This window comes from Cyclopterus lumpus, chromosome 13 (assembly GCF_009769545.1).
Source record: "Cyclopterus lumpus isolate fCycLum1 chromosome 13, fCycLum1.pri, whole genome shotgun sequence".
Taxonomy (NCBI): domain Eukaryota; kingdom Metazoa; phylum Chordata; class Actinopteri; order Perciformes; family Cyclopteridae; genus Cyclopterus; species Cyclopterus lumpus.
The window spans coordinates 5,816,097-5,838,491 of NC_046978.1; the positions used below are offsets into that span (position 1 = coordinate 5,816,097).

Below are 22,395 nucleotides of genomic sequence, written 5' to 3' on the forward strand. Positions count from 1 at the left end.
ATCACTGATCTATTACAGTTTAATAGATGGTGTTGCGGACATGGCAGGCGGCTGTAGCCTTAATACATCTTAATATTCACTGTGTGTTCGGTCTGGATGTGACAGTGATGTCCTCTGACTGCTGAGCACTGCGACATCCCTAAATACCCAAGTCAACGCTTTCCGGCATATGAATTATAGATGGATCCGGCCGAGCTGCCGCCCTCTTCTCTGAATAAGTAAAGCGGTTCTGCCTGCAAGTCCTGGTGGAAATATAGTGTGTGTATGTCTGACAGCGTGTGTGTGTGTGTGTGTGTGTGTGTGTTGATATGTACGCTCCGGAAGAGGCAGCAAGGCAGATATTAACGGATTAAATAATAATGAACAGGGCCGTCATCACCTTCCTTCCTCCCCATGGAGGCAGAGGAAGAGAGGGAACAGAGGGGAGGCTTCCGGTGACATCATCACAAAATATACTGTAAGTGACCTGTTCAGCAGCCATATACTACTCATATGTGACTGAAACACAACCCACCCAGCAAGGCGAATGTTAGGCTCCTCTCTACCAACTAGTTTTTTTGAGTAACTCTACTCTTATAACTCCAATAAATCAGCGGATCTGTTGTTTTTAGAGCAATTCGATTGTATGTTGTATTGCATTTACATCCATTCTGTAATGTATAAGAATATAGGAGTCATATAAACCTTTAGACAGGTGTTTCCTTTTTTGTAACAATTGTAAAACTTCCCGATCAAAGGAAGCGTTGCTGTGTAATTCTAGTACTGACCAGGTCGGCCACTGGGGACTTCTTGCGATTCTGTTTCTCCACCTCCACTTGCATCTTGGCCATCGGCTTGGCCATAGCCAGGGCCAGCTTCGCCTCCGCTTGCAGCTTCTTCTGTCGACTTAGGAAGTCCATGTCCTCCAGTGACTCAGAGTCGTCCTCTGTGGTGTCCCTGTCCGAGTAGGACGAACTCTGCTTGGACTGCAGGGAGGACGTGATGGAAGGAGGAAGAGCGAGAAAAGATAAGTATGGCAAGGTGGAATAAAATATGGAAGAGACAACGGATAGAATAAGAAATGAGGGAGAAAAGGAGAGATAAGAAAGACCAGATCAGAGAATAAATGTTTATGTATTCTTGGCATTTTGGTCGGTATATTTTACGCACTGATGGGAACGTCATTTTACATCAAATAGGATGTGAGGAGAGCGCAGATGAACATGTAAAGAGAAGATAATTTTCTCGTTCGTCCTCTCTTTCTGTTAAATGTGTCTCAGGCTGACGGGAGGTTAATGTGGCCAGTCATCCATGGCCATGGCGAGCGTATTCCAATTCATCTCTCATTTGCTGCCCATGAATTGGTTAACAGGCCAGAAAACGTGAGCAAAGACGTTCATAGAGAAGCCTGACCGCTATTTCTCTGATTCATCGTGAACATCTCACCCGTATCTCACCCCCCTTTCATTCTTGATCTGTCTAAAAGTGTTCTAATAGTAATTTAAAGATTTAAGTAATTTTCTTTCATTCTCGATTCTGGAGAAATACAATTATAATTCTGCCTGCTATCAAAGCGCACTCGTGAACATCGGTGCGTACCATGGGGGACAGAGGCGTGTCCAGACTGGTCTCCGTCTTGCTGTCATCGGCATCGCTGTCCTTGTCGCTGCCGCTGTCATTGACAAAACAGATCTGGAGGTTCATCCCACTCTGCAGCCTGCAGGGAGAGACAGCCATAGATTCAAACGGCGGACATCATGAGCAAAAATGCAGATAGAAGTCAAGGCAGGTAAATGTTGTCTCTTTCTGCAGTAATTGACTCGGACCGGGGCCCAAACATGATGAGTATGCACACCGAACTGTTTGTACTACAAGTGGAAAAGTGGAAAGAAAATTACGAGAAATGGAAATAAGATCCTAACAGATGTGAGCTGCCTTCAGAATTAAGGACGGCTCGTGTTTTTAATCATCTCCCCTCTTGTCTTCAATGTGGATCGATCCGGGAAGCCTCCGGTAGGTCTGATCCAATCTGCCTGCACCGGTGGGGCTGTTTGTGTGCCACGGAGCAGCAGAATATCACTAGGTGTAGATCCAGCCCACTGTCGATCAATAATCTGCCTTTTCAATGCAGTAATTACAAACAGAGCTGATTGATTACACAGCATAGATCCAATCCGTTCAAATTAAAATAGGACCTGAGTGGTCGATTGTTTATTTTGGGGAGAGGCAGCATCCAACACCTTCCTGTAACTTACATTGAACTGATTGTGAACGCATTTACTAACCTTTATGATGACTAGCAGCTAATATAATTTGATGCCTCTACAGTGTAGACTTATATATCTGGCAATATTAGCTTATTGCTTTCATATTAGCATTACAAATATGTCAGCTGATAAGTAAAAATAAATTGCAGTAGAGAACATTTGAGGTAAGACTGTCACCATTACATTGTTTGTTTGAGAACTGACAAGTTCATCTTTTACCTAATTTTAAATGGTCTCATTCAGTCCATATCTTGTTCACAAAATGTTTATAATTGAAGGTGTGTAATTATACACAAACCACATTGGAGTAATGCTGTTATTATAATAAATTTTATGGCTTAATAAATTTAAGAGATCCTAATAAAAATATTGGCCAATATATTGTTATCTGATTCATAAATTCTCAAAGTTTGATAGTGGTATCAGCCTCAAAAATCCAGTATAAATAAAAGTGTGACACTATAATCAATGACAAGGCATTAAGAATCATAATCAGACATCAACCCGCTGCAACAATATTGAGAAATCCACATGATTCAAATCACAGGAATAAAAGAAGCACACTAGAGAGTTTACACAACATACAGTTGCAGTAAGGTAGAGTGTAGGAGTGTGTGTGTCTATTGGGAAGTGAAAGCACAAAGGCCGACTGTGTGGCGCTCATGCACGCTGCACAAATCCTCTCGGCTTACTGTCATTCTCTTCCTCCCTGTTTGTTGTATCTTTACTGGTACCCATGACTGTAAATCTAGATCTTTTAGATTTTCCTTTTTAAAAAATGTTTAGCTTCTGTAAAAAAAAAACTTCTGTATTTTTAACGTTAAACCACAAACCACAACAATAAATCTAGAAAAACACCTGTCACACGTTTATTGATGAAGAATGAAGGAATATGCCAGAGGTCTTACCGTGAGGACAGGCTGGGTTTGCCGCTCTTACTGCAGCTGGTGTAGATGCCTGGCCCATCGTCAAAGAAACTGCCAAGGGCCAACTTCTGCCTGATAGACTCCCTCTCATTCTTTTGGGCCTGTAACAGGAGAACCACAAGGTAAGTTTACCTGTTTTATGACCCTTTTTGACGACCTGTGTTGTAGTTTCACAATGAGGTCAGAGGTCAGGGTCAAGCTGGTAGGCTTGTTGTCATGGCACCTCAAGCCCAGGTACTTATATTTAGTTTTCTGTCACGCTGCATCACCCCGGCCCCCACCCCCACACAACTAGCTGTATTCACAGAGAGCACTTTCTGACAGTCCAAATCACGAGTAGCAGTATATTAATAGCAGCAGCCTCCTCCTAATTTGCAGTAAGAGTTTCAGTGTCATCCTAACAAGGTCTGACACAAAGTGTGGAGTCAGCTGGAGTACTGAAGAAAATGTGTGAAGTTGGGATCATTACAAGTTGACATTACCAGAAGTCACCAGCAGATGGTGCTGTTGTCTCAGAGACCAACTAGTGAGCCGCCACACAGACAGACACACAAAGTAGGTCTTCTCATAAAGGACTGCCATAGGATCAGGTTTAGGTATGGTAAACTCCAGAGGAATAGGAGTAATAGCCGTTTCACACATTCTTAATTCTGCAAGAATCTTAACATTACACATTTCCAGAGTCACTCTCGCTTGGCTTCCTCCCAATCCTGAATTCTTAACCCAGTGCAGCTTCAGCTTTGGCAGCACTTCACACACTCTCTCACACACCAGTCTCCACAGGATGTCTCGTCTGTGCTGGTAAAACATCTTACTGAGGTGCAAACAACTGACTGTTTGGAATCAAAAGGGGAAGAGTTAAATCCTCTCTAGCACTATTTGCACATGCTACTGCTGCAAACAAGGATTAGAGCACAGGTTTTTGTCACGCCTTAGGAAGGACTTGAACGACGCCAGTCTAAACACTGCAGTGCTCCGCCTAACGAACAGGAAGAATGGAGCGCTTTTAAAAATACTGTTTTACTTGGTGTGAGCTGTGAAAATGATTGGAGGTCTCAATCACTGGTGAGTTGGTGAATCTTTATAAGAAAGCAATGTGTAGTGATTCATTCATATGGGCTGCATGCTAGAGATGGGGACAACTCAGTGTTCAAGTCATCAGACAACTTTAGAAAAACGCATGAATAAAGTTGGTTGTGTGGAGGTTAAACATATAGTGCATTGACAACGTAATGCTATATCCATAAAATCTGGGTTACCTTGATTAATAAACTACCTGGTGCCAGGCTTCTATGATTATTCAGCAATTATGTATTATTCAGCACCAAGCCCAAAAAAACATAATTTTATGGATCACAATGTTTTTGTTCTAATTTTTTTGTAACTTGTTATGGTTCAAATGTATACCATGAAACTTTAACAGGGACCTCCTTCCCCCACACACACACACACACACACACACACACACACACACACACACACACACACACATTTCTGGTCTGTACTTCTACTTCTACTTTAAAATAAAGACCAAAGGAAAAAAGAGAGTAGGATCGCAGTGATAAGTTGGAGAGCAATCCTTCCTCAATGGATCTGTCTCTTTCACGTTATCCCCCGCTCCACTTACTCCCTCACACAAGGTGTACTTTCTCATCTATCTCTGTTCCTCACATTCACATTCTTTACCCACCTAATTCAGACTCTGCAGACCATTGTCTTTCTCTCTCTTCCTCGTTATCCCCAATTCCACTCATCTCCTTCCATCTCCATTTCTGTCCGCTAGCCTCAGGCCTTGACTGTTCTTCTATCTCTCTGCTGTTTGTTTTCTTCTTCCCTCTCTACATTGCTTACAACAGCTTCATTTTCCATTCGTTTTCCCAACTCCTTTGCTCCCTCCATTCCTTTCCTTTCCTTTCCTCTCTCTGTCAGTCTCTCCTGACAATTGTGTGCAGGCCTTGGTGAGAGTGGCCCCACCAAGGACAAATTAACATAATCCCACTCCACACAAGAGCCCGCAACACGCACTTGGCACTGCCAGGGCACAGACTGGCAAGCAGTGGACCTGGCACTGCTCCTTTGTGTGTGTGTGTGTGTGTGTGTGTTTGAAAGATAGCCTGGAGAGTCAAGATGAACACACTTGAGAGTTTAAATTCATTGCTTCAAAGGCGCAACAGCAGCCTGCGTGGTACAGTGCAAGCACACATTTATGTACATGTAGCACACAGCGGACAGACTGTCAATCATGTTACGCAACAGGACAGCTGCTCCAAGCGAAGACGGAGATCAGAAGCAGCAGGTCCACTGAGCATTGTTCACCATTTGCTGCCCTCATGAGGTGAGGGCCGAGAAAAGTTTCAGTTTCAACACAGCGGGTTGTGTTGACGTAAAGACATAAAGAGGTCAAATTAATAAAATAAGTTAATTTCCTCCCTGGAAGTACTTACATTCAGGGATCAGATTTAAGGGTTGTTTATATGAGATATGAATACAGAGAATATGCTGCTGCAATGATTAAAAATGAACATTTCATACACTGCCGCTGGTAAACCCACCAGCCCTCAATAACAAACTAACGTGTAAGTAGATTTGGATAATGTTTGTGATTTATGTAAACATTATATAAACAATACAAGGACAAACCTTTGCATATGTAGTCATAAAAACAATGTTTCATCATAGAGCTAAATATGAATCTTACTATTCACTCTGGTTCTAACCCTTTACATAATGTAAGACAGTCAGGTGTGTTGTGTTGCCCGAGTGTGTGTGTGTGTGTGTGGGGGGGGGGGGGGGCTGTGGGGGGGCTGTGTGTGGTAAAACAGTCATCATGGAACCCCTAAAAAACATTAATAAAGGTGTGGAATTTGCCACTGAGTGGTGGGGGTGAGGAATGAGTATTAATTATGGGCTCATGCTTCTCCTTACTATTCTAAACAATTATTGTAGCATCCAAACCAAAAGCTCAACTTCTGCCTTATCAACTTGGTGTACTTTCATTTATCTCATAATGTAAAGTTGATGAGTTGTCAGAGCCTTTTTAGTGCAGGAAACAATAAAACATTGTTTTCATGTTTTCTTGACTGCTACTCTTGAAGGTTTTATTTTAATTTTAGTTTGGGGTGAATGAAAGGCAACCCTTGCATGTCACGGGCCAGAAGCAAACAACCTTTCTGCTCCGTTGATTGGCTCACTCACACAATGGGTATGAATACAACGTTATTGTAATCCTTTGTGTGCCAAATTGAGTTTCCACATCATGATGATGACATGGACAATTACTGTATCCATTGCATTGTTAACATTTTAGAATGTATTCGGGAAGGGGAACAGAGAGAGAGACATAATGAGTGAGTGACAGCTCTAACCACCTCCCTCATTTCCTGGCCTTGAGCTCCAGAGCCAACAGCACCCAAATTAGATTGGGGAAAACACAATTGGGCTAATTTGTGTTTTTCCTTAATATCAGCAAGCAATTTCCTCTGAAAAACCCTCATTGACAAAGACATTTTCTCTCCTCTGCTATACAACCATTCATATAGAGGGCAATTAAGACCTGGCAATATAGGACACACTGCTTGTTTTGAACCCTCAAATCTTCCCCTCAAATCTTTATTAGAGATGAATTTAATTATCTATGCTAACAAAGAGCGTCTTCCCCTAAATTGTTGGCTCAACACACACACACACACACACACACACACACACACACACACACACACACACACACACACACACACACACACACACACACACACACACACACACACACACACACACACACACACACACACACACACACACACACACACACACACACACACACACACACACACACACCAGGTCTTGAGTACGGGCTATTTCATGACATGTGTGTTTGGAAAAATGAAAGGCTTCACTCTGATATGTTTACCAGACCCGACACAGAGCTACTGCTGAGCTGTGATTGTGTTCTAACTGTGCTGAATAGCTTCACAGTTCAATATACTATAAGAATAATAGCGTCTATTGTACATATTTCTGAAAACATTGTCTGAATTCTATTTAAACATATAGTTGGGAAATACACATACTTGTTTTGTTTCTTTGAGTAAGACAGGGGCATTTATACCACTATCATATATGTTAAATGTGTAGCTACATGTAGCAGCAGGTGAGCCTAACTTAGCAGAAAGACTGGAAACAGAGGGTGAATGTTCAACTCAAAGTCGACATCTTGTGCTATGCCAGACCTACATTCTATCCAAGATAAGGGACCTGACCTATGACCCCTCATATAGTTCAGCCTCAGGTCAGTGCAAGGCTGCTCCTGTCACTCAGAGTCAAAGAGAAGAGTTCAGCAAGTGGTATCAGGCTATACATGTGTGTGTGTGTATGTCTGGGGGGGGGGGGGGGGGGGGGGTTATGGTGGGATAGAAAAATAAAAAGGTAGAATGACAAAGGGAGGAAGGAGAGATGAGAGCATGAAGAGGGTTAAAACAGGACAATGGATCTCCAAGTCACATTTGAGCTTTCTCTCTGCCACTATGGATTTGTGGGAAAAGATTCAGTGTAGGAATCTGTTTTTTCTCCCAAAAACTGAAGCAGATTTAAGGATAAAAGCCTGGTAACTCACACCATATTCGCCCCAAATATCTAAGCAGTTATATACCCAAACCTCAAGCATTACGTCAGCCTCGCATAGCTACACACAACACACTAAGCCCCTCTAACGAATATAGAGAAATACGCTTATTCCCTTGCTGAGAATTAGATGACAAGATCGACACCACTCGTATATCTTCAGTTTGCCTTAGCTGAGCATTAAGACGGGGAACAGGGGTACACAGCTAGTTTGGCTCTGCCTAAAAGGGACACAATCTGCCAGAGGTGCTGGTAGACACATTTTGTTATTGCTGCTGGCTGTGGCTTCATATTGAAGGGACAGACATAAGAGTGGTATCAATCTTCTCATAACTCTCTAGGAGAAAGGGAATGGGTGTATTTCCCAAAATGTTGAACACAAGTAGCTGTATATGTGTGTGTGTTCACATGCTTTTCAGACACTGGGAATGTAAAGATAGATGTTGACACATGTACTGACCTAAAATATTCCACCTCTGTTGACCGCACTGATTTTTCCAGCAGCCCTCAGCATGCATTAGTTTAAATGATTTGACTTATAAGCATTGAATAAGACTCAACATGGTCTTTTACCTCTTTGTAGTCATCATTGAGGTAGAGGTTGGACGTTTTCCCGATGACATCATCCACTCCACTACATTCATCCATATTATCCAGCGCCTCCCTCATCCTTCCCTCCCTCCGTGTCTTCCTATCTTTTCCTCTACTCCCCCGTCACTAGGTTAGTCCAGAGTGACTCCTGAGGTTGAGTCCAGTCAGTACACATCTTATTCCCAGCCAACTACCGCTGCCATGGTCTGACACACACAAAAAAATAAAAGAAATCTACTCCTCTACTGGTGGCTTCTCCTCATCTTTCTCTTACATGTTGTGTCGCTATTTCTCTTTCACTTCCCTGCACTTTGTGTCTACTCCACTCCCTCCTCTGCCTCTCTCAATGGACTGTAAAGCACAATGGTCAGAGGTAAGGCCCCTTTAGACCCTCCCTACCTTCCACCCTCTGGTCAGGGCGGCCTCTCAGAGCGAGGGCGAGCAAAGGAGAGGGAGAAACTCACACTGGTGTATTTCTTTCCGTTTTCACGCCTTGACGTGAGGACAGCAGCTGCTCACAACCAGTTTGAAAAGAGACACCTCAGCCGTGGAATGGCCACGGTGTGTGTGTGTGTGTGGGTGTGTGTATGTTTACGGCAATGTACTTGTTAAGCATGCCTGTGTGTGTGTTTGGATGAATCCTGGTGTGTCTGGAGTCTCTCCTGCACACTATCTCTCTCTGTCTATATGTTTACACCCAGGACTCCTTTTAGATTGCTTTTAGAACAAATTAAAATGTAGATATGCCTACATATTTGAGGTGAAAAGCAATGTGAAAGTGTGTGTTTATGTAACAGAGGAGGTAGTGTGCTCCCTCCCTGCTAAGGTAAAAATAGTGCCCTGTCTGGACTCCAATGCCAGCAGCCCCGGCCAGCTAAACTAACCCTGACAGAGCACAATGGACCATTAGCCTGGCCCACAAACACATTCACACACAAAGTCACTCACTCAGATACACAGAGAGTTCTTGTGCTTTGTATCAGGGACTTACATTTTCAATCTGAGCTCTCCACCGTGTGTAATGATCTCATCTTAGAGAGACGTTATCGACCCGTGACTCATATATTTGTCATAGCCACCCAGACAGAAAATTGTGTCCACATATGGCTGCAGAATCCCACTGTAGGGAAACATGACTTCACACACACCATCAGCTGGTTACACACACACATGGGAAAACTATTACATGTTCATGTGGAAATAAACTCATAAATTCATAAACAGGGGATCGCATTTAATGTTTAAATGGTATGCACATTAATGTATGTGATTGATTAAACATTTGTATTATATTTAGGCATTTATTATATATATATATACACACACACACACATATATACATACTGTATATTCCTAGGAGTTAAACACATTGTGGTGACTGTGTGGGTATTATATTAGCACCAGTGTTGAGAAAATAAAATTATTAGTTATATATATGGAGTTATAGTTAATCCTCTACATTTAGTCAATGACTACATCCACCCACACACATACAGCTTTTTGATGGGATGGAATAAAAATGTCGAAAAAAGTAATCGGAAATATAATTTTGTCTTTCTTTCTTTGACACATCCATCCTCCACCTGCAGAACGAGTCATAGGATGAACCATACAGCACAGTCTGAGATCTAACAGTGATACATGGCTATCAGATAAGGAATACAATAAAATAGCCAGCCAAGGAAACAGGGTGTGCAAAAGAAATGAGCCGACACACACACACACACACACACACACACACATACACAGTGTTGATCTATAAGGATTATGGGTAGAGTCCAGGGAATTACAGAGACACACATACACATATACATACATACATACACATAGACAGGCCAATAAAACCAGTGCTATCTGTGAGCAGGGTGGCCTGTGTGCAGATGAAGGGTGGGGCAGAGTCTGCCCCGCTGATTCTCATTACTGAGGCTGACTTCATGAAGGTGAAGTCAGTGCTGGTTCAAATGGTAGAGGAGGTGGAGAGGGACCTGTGCATGGTAAACCACATTCAACCACAGTTCAAGGGCAAAGGCTGGGGATAGTGTTGCCTGCATGTTTGAGACAAACATGCACACACACACACAGGTTAATTCCTCTGATGCTTGACTGTTGGGTCAGCTGAGAGAGCAAATGAGCGAGAGAGAGAGAGAGAGAGAGAGAAAGAAAGAGAGACACAGCTAGAAAGAGAGAGACACAGAATGGCGTATTGTTCCAAGTGAACAGAGGGTGACTGTGGGAGAGAGGGTTCCTGGCACCTCCTAAGCCTGGGACCCAAGGCCAGTGGCACTGTGTGTGTGTGCGCATGTTTTTGATACGTGTGCATCTAAACTCACCTTTGTTGCTCTTTCTCTATCCTTACCGGGTATGTCTATGATAATGTGATATTATAACACCAGATCACATGCACTGACAATTGCACAAGGAATGTGCTACAGACTCTGATCCGAACTTATTTTGGAAAAAGGAGGAAAAGAACTGGGGCTGCTACCATAGCAACGTGGTGAGAATTTCTCCATGGCGATGCTCTGTGTTCCAAACAAATTGGGCTGTGAAAGGAGCATTGGGCTGCCCATCGGGAAGTTGGCTAACTCACACAGAGGCCGGTGTTTGAGGGGGCTGAAGTTTTGGAAAAATGAATAGAATATTAGGACAAATCATAGTCTTGTTTTCAATAATAAAAAAACTGGCTTATTACACAACAAAGGTGTGATATAGTGCACCCATACATCAGTGTGTAGTGACAATAAGTCAAAACCACACAGTCAAACACCATAAACATGTCAATGAATCCCCTCTTCTAAACTACTCTAGTGTCTTTTTCTCATCTGGGTGTACAATCAATACAACAATATGACCTAAAGTCTGTATCAACGTCTCACATTTACTCTCAAACATTAGGTGGAATTAGTGTGTCTTTTTTATATATTAGTTCATAATATTGACTTTATTGTGTTGGCTCTGTTTTGATAAGTCTATCCTGATTAATTAGTGTATGTCCAAAAACTTTGTAAATGTGCATATTTGTTTCATACACAAATGAGATGAGAGGATTTATATCAATCTTATGTCTGAGCATTAACCTCAGAGCCGGAGATGAGACCTGTTTAGATCGCTTAGCATAATGACTAGAGACATGGAAGCAACTAGCGTGGCTCTGTACGAACTGAAAAAAATACCATCACATTATATAATGAGGGTTTATTATCTGGCCTTATTAATAATTCCTGTATGATCCATCAGTGGTATCTACTGTAGTGATAGTTCTCATTTATAATGCACAAGGCCACACCTCATATACTGTTACAGCAACACCAGAGCTCTCCTTCGCTCCTCTCCAACCAAGCATGACAAACTGCATGAGCTCGAAGACAATATGCACAGCATAAATAGACACACAAACACATAGATAGGCACAGACACACAAATACCGTGAGGCAGGATTCAACATTTATCAGAGTTCCTGAGGCCTTGGCGAGCTGACAGTATTCCTACGAGCCGAGATGACATACTGTGCTCAAGCCGGTAAATCTCACCATCAGCCTTCGACCTGCTGGTTCTGCTGCCGACCGCAATACGGCACCACGAGATTTAGAGATTTACATGAAAGTCTGAGGACGGGATGGGGTATTGAGACCTCAGGTTATAGTTACATGCTTTTAAGTCACCTGTTACTGAATAAAAAGCAGAGCAGCATCAGGATGTAGGGGATGGCCACAGCAGGTGTTTTGTTATTGTTGTGATCTAATGATGGGAAATGTTTTGCTCTTTTGGGCCTTGGTTTAAATCGATAGAAGTGTTTGGTAAACTACGGGTCAAACGGTCCCTTTGTTGGTTCTCTCAGGGTAAGCCTGTGACTTAATTAGCTAATGGTTTCTGACATTAAGAGATAGCTCGCCACAGATATGGAGGGCAAAAAGGGAGAGACAGACTTTTCACTGCTCTCCTCTTGTCTTTTCTCTCCTCTTTGCCTTCAGCCAGAGACAAAAAGAGGAGGACCGCATCTTAATCAAAGCAAAAGAAAACCATGATGCTGATAACTAAAACAGAGATCGCCCAAAGACATGGAGAGTCCCAGGAGACAAACAGAAATACAGGGACAACACCCTGCCTACTGCCCTCATGTTCCACCTAATCTGTTTACTCCTTGTCCATTTTATCCCTTCATTAAACCCCTCACTTTCATCTCCTCTACGATTCCTCTGTTCTTTCCTCCATCGTACTTTGTGTGTGTGTGTTTCATGTGTGTGAGGGGCGCTGTCTGCCTGCCGGTTGCCAGGTTACCAGTCTAATTGAGGGGCCTCTGGAGAGCCGCTGTTATCAGAGCCTAAGCTCTCTGTTCCGCTTAGCCTTCTCATTCTTTCTTTTTTCCCCGCTCCATCTCTCTTTTCTAGTGCATCCCTTAGATTGAAGCCATCTCGGCCTCCTCTTTCTATCCCATACATTTTCATTCCTTATGTCAAAGTAATGTCAATTATATTTCCATCCTCCCTATCATGTTTGATCTCAGTTGCCTCATTTCTCTCTTTCTACCCACCGTTCCCTTCTTTTACCGTTTCATCCCTGCCTTTCGTCAGCTGTCTCCACCAGCCCTTCGGCGTCACTTTTCTCTGGTTATCTGCTGCTCTTTCCTGCATCTTGTCATTATTCTGTCACTGCATCTAGCTTTTATCTAACACCAAACCTGGCAGGAATTCCTTATCCTGTTACACAACTGATCCCTCACCCATACAAGAACAAATCTACTCTGCTGACGTGCAAACACAAATAGCCTGAAGAACTTGGACCAAGATTAATACAAATATTTTGTGAGATGATTTGAGTCTTTTTGAGATTTCTAAATCCTAAACCTGAGAGCAAAGGGTAGTTTATAAATTCCCAAAACCTAACATTAAGCATTAAGAGGATACACACAGAGCTGACAAGATGCCAAAGAGGTGAGCACCACTTGTTGGCACACACCTCAAAGACTACAGGGGAAACTGCAGTACATACATACTAGATCAATCACATTTTTTCATACTAGATCAATCACATTTTTTCAAACAATACACCAACATCTTTTAATCCTAACTCTATTCAAACCCTTTCATGTGCCTAAAACCAGCACCTATAAGGCCCATCATCTCAATGACCCACCCTCAGCTTGCCTTCTCATCACTTCCTCTACAGCTTTCCGTGCATCGCTTCCTGCTTTGACACTTGCTTTTCCCCATCAAAGAAGCTCCATCTTTCTCCTTCAATGCCTCCCCCGGCATATTCAGCTCATGTCTTTTGCCTTTCATGTACCTCTCTGCTTGTTCCCACTCTCCATCTCCACTGCATTGCAGACTTTTTTCCCAAGCAGCAGAGCTGGTTATAGAATAGCAGATGTACAGCTGTGATGCACTTGCTTTTCTTTAATCACGACTCCTTCATTCCTCTTAAGATAAAGTGGGACACTGCTGTCACATGACCCACAAGAATCACACAGAATCATAAACATGCACGCACACATTAACTCATTTACATTTAAATCCTCTCTCACAATTGCACACACAGAGTTCAGTCACGACGCCATACACTTGCATACTTCATGCCTCCTAGACATGGATTGATGAGGCTAGATAAAGAAGAGGTGGAGGGGAGGTAGGACATTATTCCCTTGAGCCAAGAGCTCCCTTAGCAACCCGCCAGCCATCAGATTCACAACACAGAAATACTTCTCTACAATGACACACATATCCAACACATGTGCAACAATGTCGTAGTTTCAACGTGACATTCAAGGATTTACGATAAACTGAACTGAGGAGATAAAACATGATATTCAGGCAATCAGCGGTGCTAATAACAACAAAATCAACGTCAGCTTGTTTCTGTCAATATGGCAATACATCGAAGTTTCATGTAGGTCTGATAACTACCTGGTAAGAACAGTTTTCCTGGTGGACCATCCTTCACAGCATTCTAAAGTGGAGTTGGCTGAGCTGGGGGAACAGGAGTGGGACTTGGATAAGATTCCCAGCCCTGTAGTGGTATTCCAAAAGGAGAGGATCCTACCAAGTCCTCGATCCAAACTAAAGAGATTAATTCTCCTGCTTGCCTGTCTTTCAGTTTAGTTTAGTCTCTGCTTTCTGTCTGTGTCTTCTGATCGTTTGCTCTTCTGTCTTCATGAGAGAGGGACCGGGTCTGATCGCTGCTTCCCCAAAGCTAAAAGAGTGAAGGGAACGAGAGACTGGAGGAGGGGTGTGAGAACGGGAGAGAAAAAGAGAGAGGGAGGGGAGCAGGGAAAAGCAGAGTGCACTCGCGGGCGCCTTTCCCTGTCTGGTTCGGACTGAAAAGGGGGAGGAGCTGTTGGGCTTAGTGTATGCAGAGTCGGGCAGTGGGGAGAGGGGACAGTGGAAAACAGAGGGAGGGTAAGGTTGGCGTGGGTCAGGGTCGGAATGCCATTCTGCTGTTTCATATGGAGGAATGCCAGAAAAGAGAGAGAGAGAGAGAGGAAGAGAGGGCAGAGGAGGGACTTTCTTCCTTAACTTTTATGTTCATCCCTACCTGGGCTGCATAAATAGGATGCTGCAATACCTAAGACTCAACCTGAACAGGGAAGGTGATCAAAGTTCGAGTGATTTTAGCCATTTTTAACAGTTTCATTGAACGTTTCCCTCACTGATGTGTTTGTGTCATCTTAGCCTCTTAGGTGTCAAAGTACACATTGTGGTCTTTGCATGGTTTGTACATTTTCCCCTCATTCTCCGTCTGTCTCTTTGTTGGATTATAAACTCAAACAGCAGATGGCCGGTTTACAATCCAGGCCAACGTACTCAAATAATCTCTCCCTTCTCAATCTCTCCATCCATTCCTCTATCCTGACCTCTTCGCATTACTGTTATAAACCCACCTCTTTGTTTTCTGCTTGTCTTTCTTTTTGATCTCACTGCAATGTAAACATGTGTCATGCTTTGTGAGATGTTTGCATTGTCTGTAGATTATTTAGCAATTAACTGATTAATCATTTAGTTAAATAATTTGAATTGACTTAAAATGTCAGAAACCAGCCTGAAACAAAATGATATTCAATTTACAATAAAATAAAAAACACTACGTAGGAATTCCAAATTCTTTTGAACATTTTTGCTATACGTAGACTATTAATCATATGTATTAATCACTCATCAAAACTGTCTTAAATGTCTATTTTTTGACTGGTTAATCAACTAATCATTTTAGACTAATCCTTTCCATCATTTTAGCTTGTTTTGTTCAAACCAGAACTGTACAGCAGGGGAACAGCTTTGCACAATAATTTGGGAGTGTGATGCAATTCAATTGTACATCTGTTTCAGCTTTCATGTTTTATTTGGCAAGTTGGAAAGCTATATACACCTCCTGTTCTCTCATCCCTCCTTTCTGGCCAGATCTCTCTATCTGATATTGATCTTTGGTGGGTGAAGCTGCTTTTCCAGATAGGACCAATCTTAAGTGTAATGACCTGGAAGTGGATCGATGAGCTCCCTGCTCTGATCTCTCTGCTGCACTTCACTGGCTCTGGTTTGGCCTTCTGCTTGGAGCCCATCTGGGGCAGACTGGAACAGTGCCCATCATGTCACTCTAACCTGGGATGTAATCATCTCTGCATGACATTGACCGGCGATAAACATGTTTTTCTTATTGTGAAAGCTACTGGGCCTCGTAAAAGCACTCATAAGCTTACGCTGAGTTTACAGGCATAAAGTAAGTAGGTGAAAAGCAGAGATGCCAAGCGTTAAATAGCAGAGAGATTAAAAAGTGGCTGCTGAAAGAAGTCAAGCGTATAGCACATTTTTCTCCTATTCCGTTTCTGTGTTGCTGTGTTTCTGCTGCATGTGTTAGCTTGTGTGTGTTCCACTGCATTAGCCATTAGTACATTGGTAAAATAAGGGTTTTAAGGGCCCTCTAGAGACAACAAGTGCTTGAAGAAAATCACGATCAAGAAGTTTAATAAGTGGTGACTTGTAGAGAATGTTTGTTGGACTACACAGCTCAATCACATTTCACACAATTATACTGCTGATCCCTAGAGCAGTAATGTAATAAGGACTATTTCAAATGTGCCCGCCACATCATTCCTTTCCGAAACTGACAATCTTTAAGATCTTTACAGCTCCAGACGCATTAAAGCCTGATGCCGCTCCCTTTTGGATATAAATGCTACTGATTTGTCTTTTCCACACATATGCACACACACACACACACACACACACACGGGGGACAACACAACTTTGATCACATCTGTGAGTCATCCTCTGATACAAGAATCCACAGCAACCCCCTCTCTCTCCTCTATCTCCATGGTAGCAGTCACTCCTTTGCCCCCACCCCCCCTCCCTCCAGCTGACCTTCACACGGTTGTCAAGGTTACAATCTGAGTCACAGCACAGGTGGAGACCGAGACAGCCCATCTTTATCCACACCAGAAAAGACAACTACACTTGACACACCCATAATGTAGTGTGGCTCCTGATTCTCAAACGATGTGTGAGCCACCTTACATAGCCCTAAAAATATTGCGATGATTTATGTGGCCCAGATAAGCACAAAGGAGATTCAGATCTAAAATGATTTACTGGAGAGTCAAATAGACTGCATAGGCCTCCCACACACCACACAATATATAAACAATATGTTTGTCTGTGCAGCTAAAATACAGTTGTATGCTGACTCAAATGGCAAACTTTGACAGTAGTATGTCATTTATTCCTGCACGGAGGAGGAGAATTGCTGCTATGTGTGTCACTCTCGCTGTGAGGGTGTGTTAGTGTACATTGAGCACTGGAGCAGCTCGTCTCATCCTCGCTTTCCTCCTCTCATCCCACACATCAAAACAACACTCATGTGGGGCTCTGTGTGTTTAACTCTGCCGAGGGCATACTTATAGATGCAAACAGAAATATTGAATATCTAATCATAAGTCACTGATAACAGAGAACAACATGGTGGTTCACTTTATATTTTACTGGATACAGAGAGACATGGAAATGGTACGGTGGGTGGAGGACAGGGTTGGGTCAGATTACTTTGAAACGTAGTCACTTACTGAATACAAATTATAAGGCAATTTTTTTGTAATAGGTAACGTAATCCATTGGATTGCAAAGATTTGAATACAATTTTCGGATTACTTCAAAATCCAACATGTTGAACACTAACAAGTGAATGCAAAAATTAGACTCCCACAAATATTCAAATAAAATGCATTTAGCATATTAATAATTTACAGTTCAAATTACTGTTGGAAACACTCGTACTGACACAAACTATCGGTGTACATTGTGTATGCTACAACATGTGGGATGCTGTTTCCTTTGTGTACGATTTATTTTTATCAGAGGCCACATGGAGGATCACGTAACACAAGTTAGGAGGGAAGCAGATGGATGGGATCAAAAAGAAACTGTGGACGGAGAGGGAGGTGAGGGAAGGTTTGTGGGGTCAGAGGTATAGTACGAGCATGAAAGGGGCGGAAGGTTGGAGGGGTAGATAGTCAGTGACGTATATATGGGTAGGAAGCGGGAGGAGGTTTCAGAGATGGGGGGCAGGGCTTTAGCCAGGTGTGGAGAGCGCCTTCTGAGTCTCCGGTGTCTGGTTCAACCCTCTGGGCTTAACCACTTTTTTGCAACACATACAAAATAATAATTTTCCTTAAAACATTATCACGAGTGGCAACATGAGAGGAGTAATTTATTTGGATATACAGCTAAAAACATTCTGCCATAAAATATCAAGTCACCAAGAACTATAAACTGATTGCACATTTTTTCAAATGTAATTTTTTTGGTAATCTAATTACATAATCCTGATTATATGTAATCTGTAACTTCACAACCCCGGTGTGCAGCTCATGGAAAAACCCCAACCGGATTCTCAGTCAAGCTGTGACGCCTCCTCCCTTTGGCTGACAAACAGCTTGCCCGCTCTCTTTTCAGCGTCCTTGCCATCTACGCCGTCTTCCTTCCTCTCTGGCCTTTTGGTGCTACTACATTTCTCAATCTTCCGCTTCCTTCCCTTTCTCTGCCTGCCTCCCCTTCCTTCTCCGCAGAAGCAAGGGGAGCACACATGCTTTTAGCGAGCTGACATTTTGTGCCAGTGTAAAAACAATGCACAGCGAAAGCAGGTTGGCTCAGTGTGAGGGCCAGATTCTGGTATTAATGAGCTCCCTCTGACAGGGAGGAACTGATGTGGAAGGCCGGGGAGTGCATACGTGTGTGTGTGTGTGTGTGTGCTCAGTCTTATGATCAGCCACCAGAGGTTGTTTTAATGAGGCCTTTCTGTCTGCAGTTGGTGGTGGAAAGACTGAGTCTGCTGGGACCACCGGGCTGCTTTAATATTCGCTTTACATTTTTAAATGCGTCACAACAAATGTGTATACCAACCGAGTAAATGATTAACTGGCCACCAATTACACATGTGCACTGATAAAAAAACAGAAGTAGTGAGTCACAGTGAATATTAAGCAGCTTATAGACGCAGATTCTTGCTGTCGTGACTACAGGAACTGACTTTAGTCCGGAGCTGAAACAAGTAATCCTTTATTCTACAGTTTCAATGACGAGCCCACTAATCAACAAACAATTCATATTCTTTTCAATAAAAATTTGTAAACATTCTTTGATTGATTCCAGATCTCAAATATGAAGATTTGCTGCTTTTATTGGTTCTTATAACATTATAGTATTGATATCTTTGGGCTTTCAACGTTTGGTTGGACGAAAGAAAATATTTGTAAAATTTGATTTGAAATTATTATTTATGTAGGCATTTTTACCTGACAAGTGTAGAAATGGGGGAGAGGAAAGAGGGTATATGACATGCAACTAAGGTTAAAATCCACCCCGAGATGTAGCGGTTATATGGCATGCGCTGTAACCACTCCAATCCACATAATTTAATATTTTGGACTGTTGGTTGGACAAAACAAGCATCATGAAGACATCATCTAAGATTTGATGACATTTCACAGACTAATCATCCTTAGCTGCAGCCCTACTTCAGCCTGATGGAATGATTGTTCTTGTGTTATGAGTATGTGAGGTGATAAAAGTGCACTGACTGTGCTCTACAGCAACAGATGAAGCTCTCTGCATGACCTGGCACAAATTCCCTCATTCCCTCTCTATCATTCTCTCTCTCTCTCTCTCTCTCACACACACACACACACACACACACAGAGACACGCACACGCACACGCACACGCACACACACACACACACACACACACACACACACACACACACACACACACACACACACACACACACACACTGTAATTAGGAGCAGAGAAGAGCAGTGTTTCATGTTCCAGCTCCAAGCAAGCAACCGCATGCATCACAAACGCAGGCCACTAACCCTTTATTCTCCCAAAAAAGAGACAGGAGAGGTGATGGATAAGAGCTTAAAATCCTTTACTGCTTAGAAAACATAAAGCTTCTTTTTCTCGTTCTCAATTTCCAGCTCTCACTCTCTTTTTGTTGCCTCCTTGCAATAAACCTTGTTTTTTATCTCTTTCGGTCCCGTTTCCACTTATAAAGCCGGTCTGTGTGTGTGTGTGTGTGTGTGTGTGTGTGTGCTCTGCTCCGTAGTGACTGTGCAGAATGAAGACTGACACGTAGCTATAACATTAGAGGCCGTCTCCTCACTGCTACATAAATCCCCATTTCCCCCACAGCACGCTCTGCCACTCACAGCCTCCGCCCCTCTTTGATAGATTTCATAGGGTTGAGAGGGGGACCCAGGCTGAATGTTGGCTGTATGAGAACATTATGCTATAATGCTTCCTGACAGCTTGAGGAAGAGGACAATTAGCAGGGAACAGGAGTGGGAATGGCAGTGAACAACAGGGGATGTCTGGAAGAAAGGGGGACGGAAAGAAGAGAAGGAGAAGAAGGTGGAGATTGGCAACTGTGGAGCAAAATGAGTTTGAGACTTGGTATGAACCGAAGCTGAGTTCCACCCCAGACAGGATATAACCGGATACAACACATGCAGGTGTGGGGGGCTCTCAGGCCTTGGTGAAACATGGTTTGAGTGAATCAGAGGAAGGGTGTGTTTGTGTGAGTTCTGAATCAATCCAGATGATCAACCAGACAAACAAGGGAGGAAAGCTGTAGGCTGTGCCTTTCCACCTGAAACACTGTTATCCTATCTCCAATCATAGCAGTATCTTTATCCGATTTACCCACAATGCATCTGGCTTGCCTGATGACATGATGAATCATCACACTAGTGTAGGTGAAATACTTGGTACCCTTCCACCTCAACAGAACAGAAAGTAAACGTATCTGTCAGTTAACCCCTAGCATCATAGTCATAAATACAAATAGGTTTGCATGTGTCTGTGTTTGTTTACGTGGAGACTAAGAGAAATGATCAGGCAGCTGATTAAACTGTACTTTGACACCAGATAAGAGCAGTTTAGTACTCCTCACGAAGCTGTAGATGAGACTCAAACTTAACTTGTCGTATTTCTTGGGTGTTGTGTTTCCCCTGGTTACAGCAGAATGTTTTGACAGCCAGCAGGTCTATCTCAAAGTTTACATGAGCATGTGCAGGTGCCTAATCCATCCAGACAAAACATAGCATAGCAGACCGCCTGACTTGAAAACTGACTTTCCTTTTAAACCACCATTGAAGGCCATGGGCTCCTTCAACAACAAACTACTACATATCATTGCTACTTGACAAACCAGTGTTGACCTTCTGGCACATGTGGCTGATTGAACATGTTAAATCATCAACAGAGATAGAGCACTTAGTGATAGAGCATACGCGTGTGAGCTGTTTGTTGACCACTGATTGGCTGTTCTGTTATTTTTCCAATTGAATGGAGCTCTGTACGTTTGATTGGGAGGATTTATTTTGCCCCTCCTGGCGACATGGCGACGGCTGAGCCGGCGGCTCGCAGCTCTAGGTGCAAACTACGGAAAAAGTGCTGACAGAGCGAACAGTGTTTACCTGAGGTGTAACTAGAGGATGGGTGTTCGGCCATATGAGAGCAGTGGCCATGAGCTAACCAGCGGGGCACGCTCACATACACAAACATGCACTAAAAGCATGCACGTCTGGCCCAGCTTTGTCAACATAGCTCAGAGAAGCTGTAATAACAACACACACAGAGGCAGAGCAACTCCATTCTCTGGTAGACAATACAATACTCTACTATATCTTTAGCTGATAGTTACTTGTTGCTATATTAATGCTCTAAATCACATGTATTGCACCTTTAAGGTAGTTTGTTCTAGTGGTTTACTCCTGAAGCAGAGGTCTACAATGCAAGCTGCACCTTCTTATCTGACTTATTCTCCATTTTTACTCCAGGTGTAACAACACCCTCAAAACACATTTGTCTTGTTTGTCTTTAGGAAGTGTTTTGGGATTCAACAGCCTCCTTGTTTCCTCCATGCATGTGCATGTGCAGACTGCTAAAGCAGTTGCCCGTCCGTTCTAGTCGGTGGTGTGTGCAAGAGCAGCTTTTGACAGAGGACCTGAGGTGACATCCAGAGGCAACACAAACATTTTAATGAGTTGGACTCTTTCAAGTTCTTTGAGATCGGCTTGGTGTCAAAAACTTTCTCTGTACCTCAAAGTAAAAATGACTTTCAAAGCAGGTGTAGAGCACGAAGATTTGCATATTTAAAACAGGATTCAAATATATATGGACTGCAAATTTGCTGATATTCTTTCTTTGCCAGAAAGAGAGAGGGCTACCAAGAAGTAGCAACCCACATATGGCCAGAGTCCTTCCAGCCTGAACCTGCTCTTAGTTAAAGGGTCAGTCACACAGGACATTAGATGCATGGACAGATGTGCAGCTGGCTCTGCTTTATGTTCCATTCGCGACATATTTAACTTTTCTGTTTCATACAAACTCAAAAGACAACATATCACAGCAGAGGAATGTAGTGCTCTATTATACATGTATAATTAAATTAGGAGTCTTTTTGTGAAACAATTGATCGAACTTTGAATCTGACCTCGTCCTGGTTTGATGACAGCCACATCAC

The 22,395-nt window shown here is 42.8% G+C and overlaps 1 protein-coding gene across 6 annotated transcripts in view; it reads right to left on the reverse strand.

Annotated features, from left to right (window-relative positions):
- The window catches only part of schip1 (schwannomin interacting protein 1), a 125,235-nt gene that overhangs the window by 5,447 nt on the left and 97,393 nt on the right, over positions 1 to 22,395 (reverse strand). For 4 of the 6 annotated variants that reach the window (XM_034548327.1, XM_034548331.1, XM_034548330.1 and 1 more), the window contains 3 exons: positions 3,155 to 3,273; positions 1,579 to 1,696; positions 768 to 965 (listed from right to left, as the gene is read on the reverse strand). In XM_034548327.1, the coding sequence (XP_034404218.1) occupies positions 768 to 965; positions 1,579 to 1,696; positions 3,155 to 3,273 (435 nt within the window). Of the gene's footprint in view, positions 1 to 767; positions 966 to 1,578; positions 1,697 to 3,154; positions 3,274 to 8,365; positions 8,450 to 14,283; positions 14,696 to 22,395 lie in introns of those variants that run through there. The other 2 variants (XM_034548333.1, XM_034548332.1) reach the window with 2 other exon arrangements.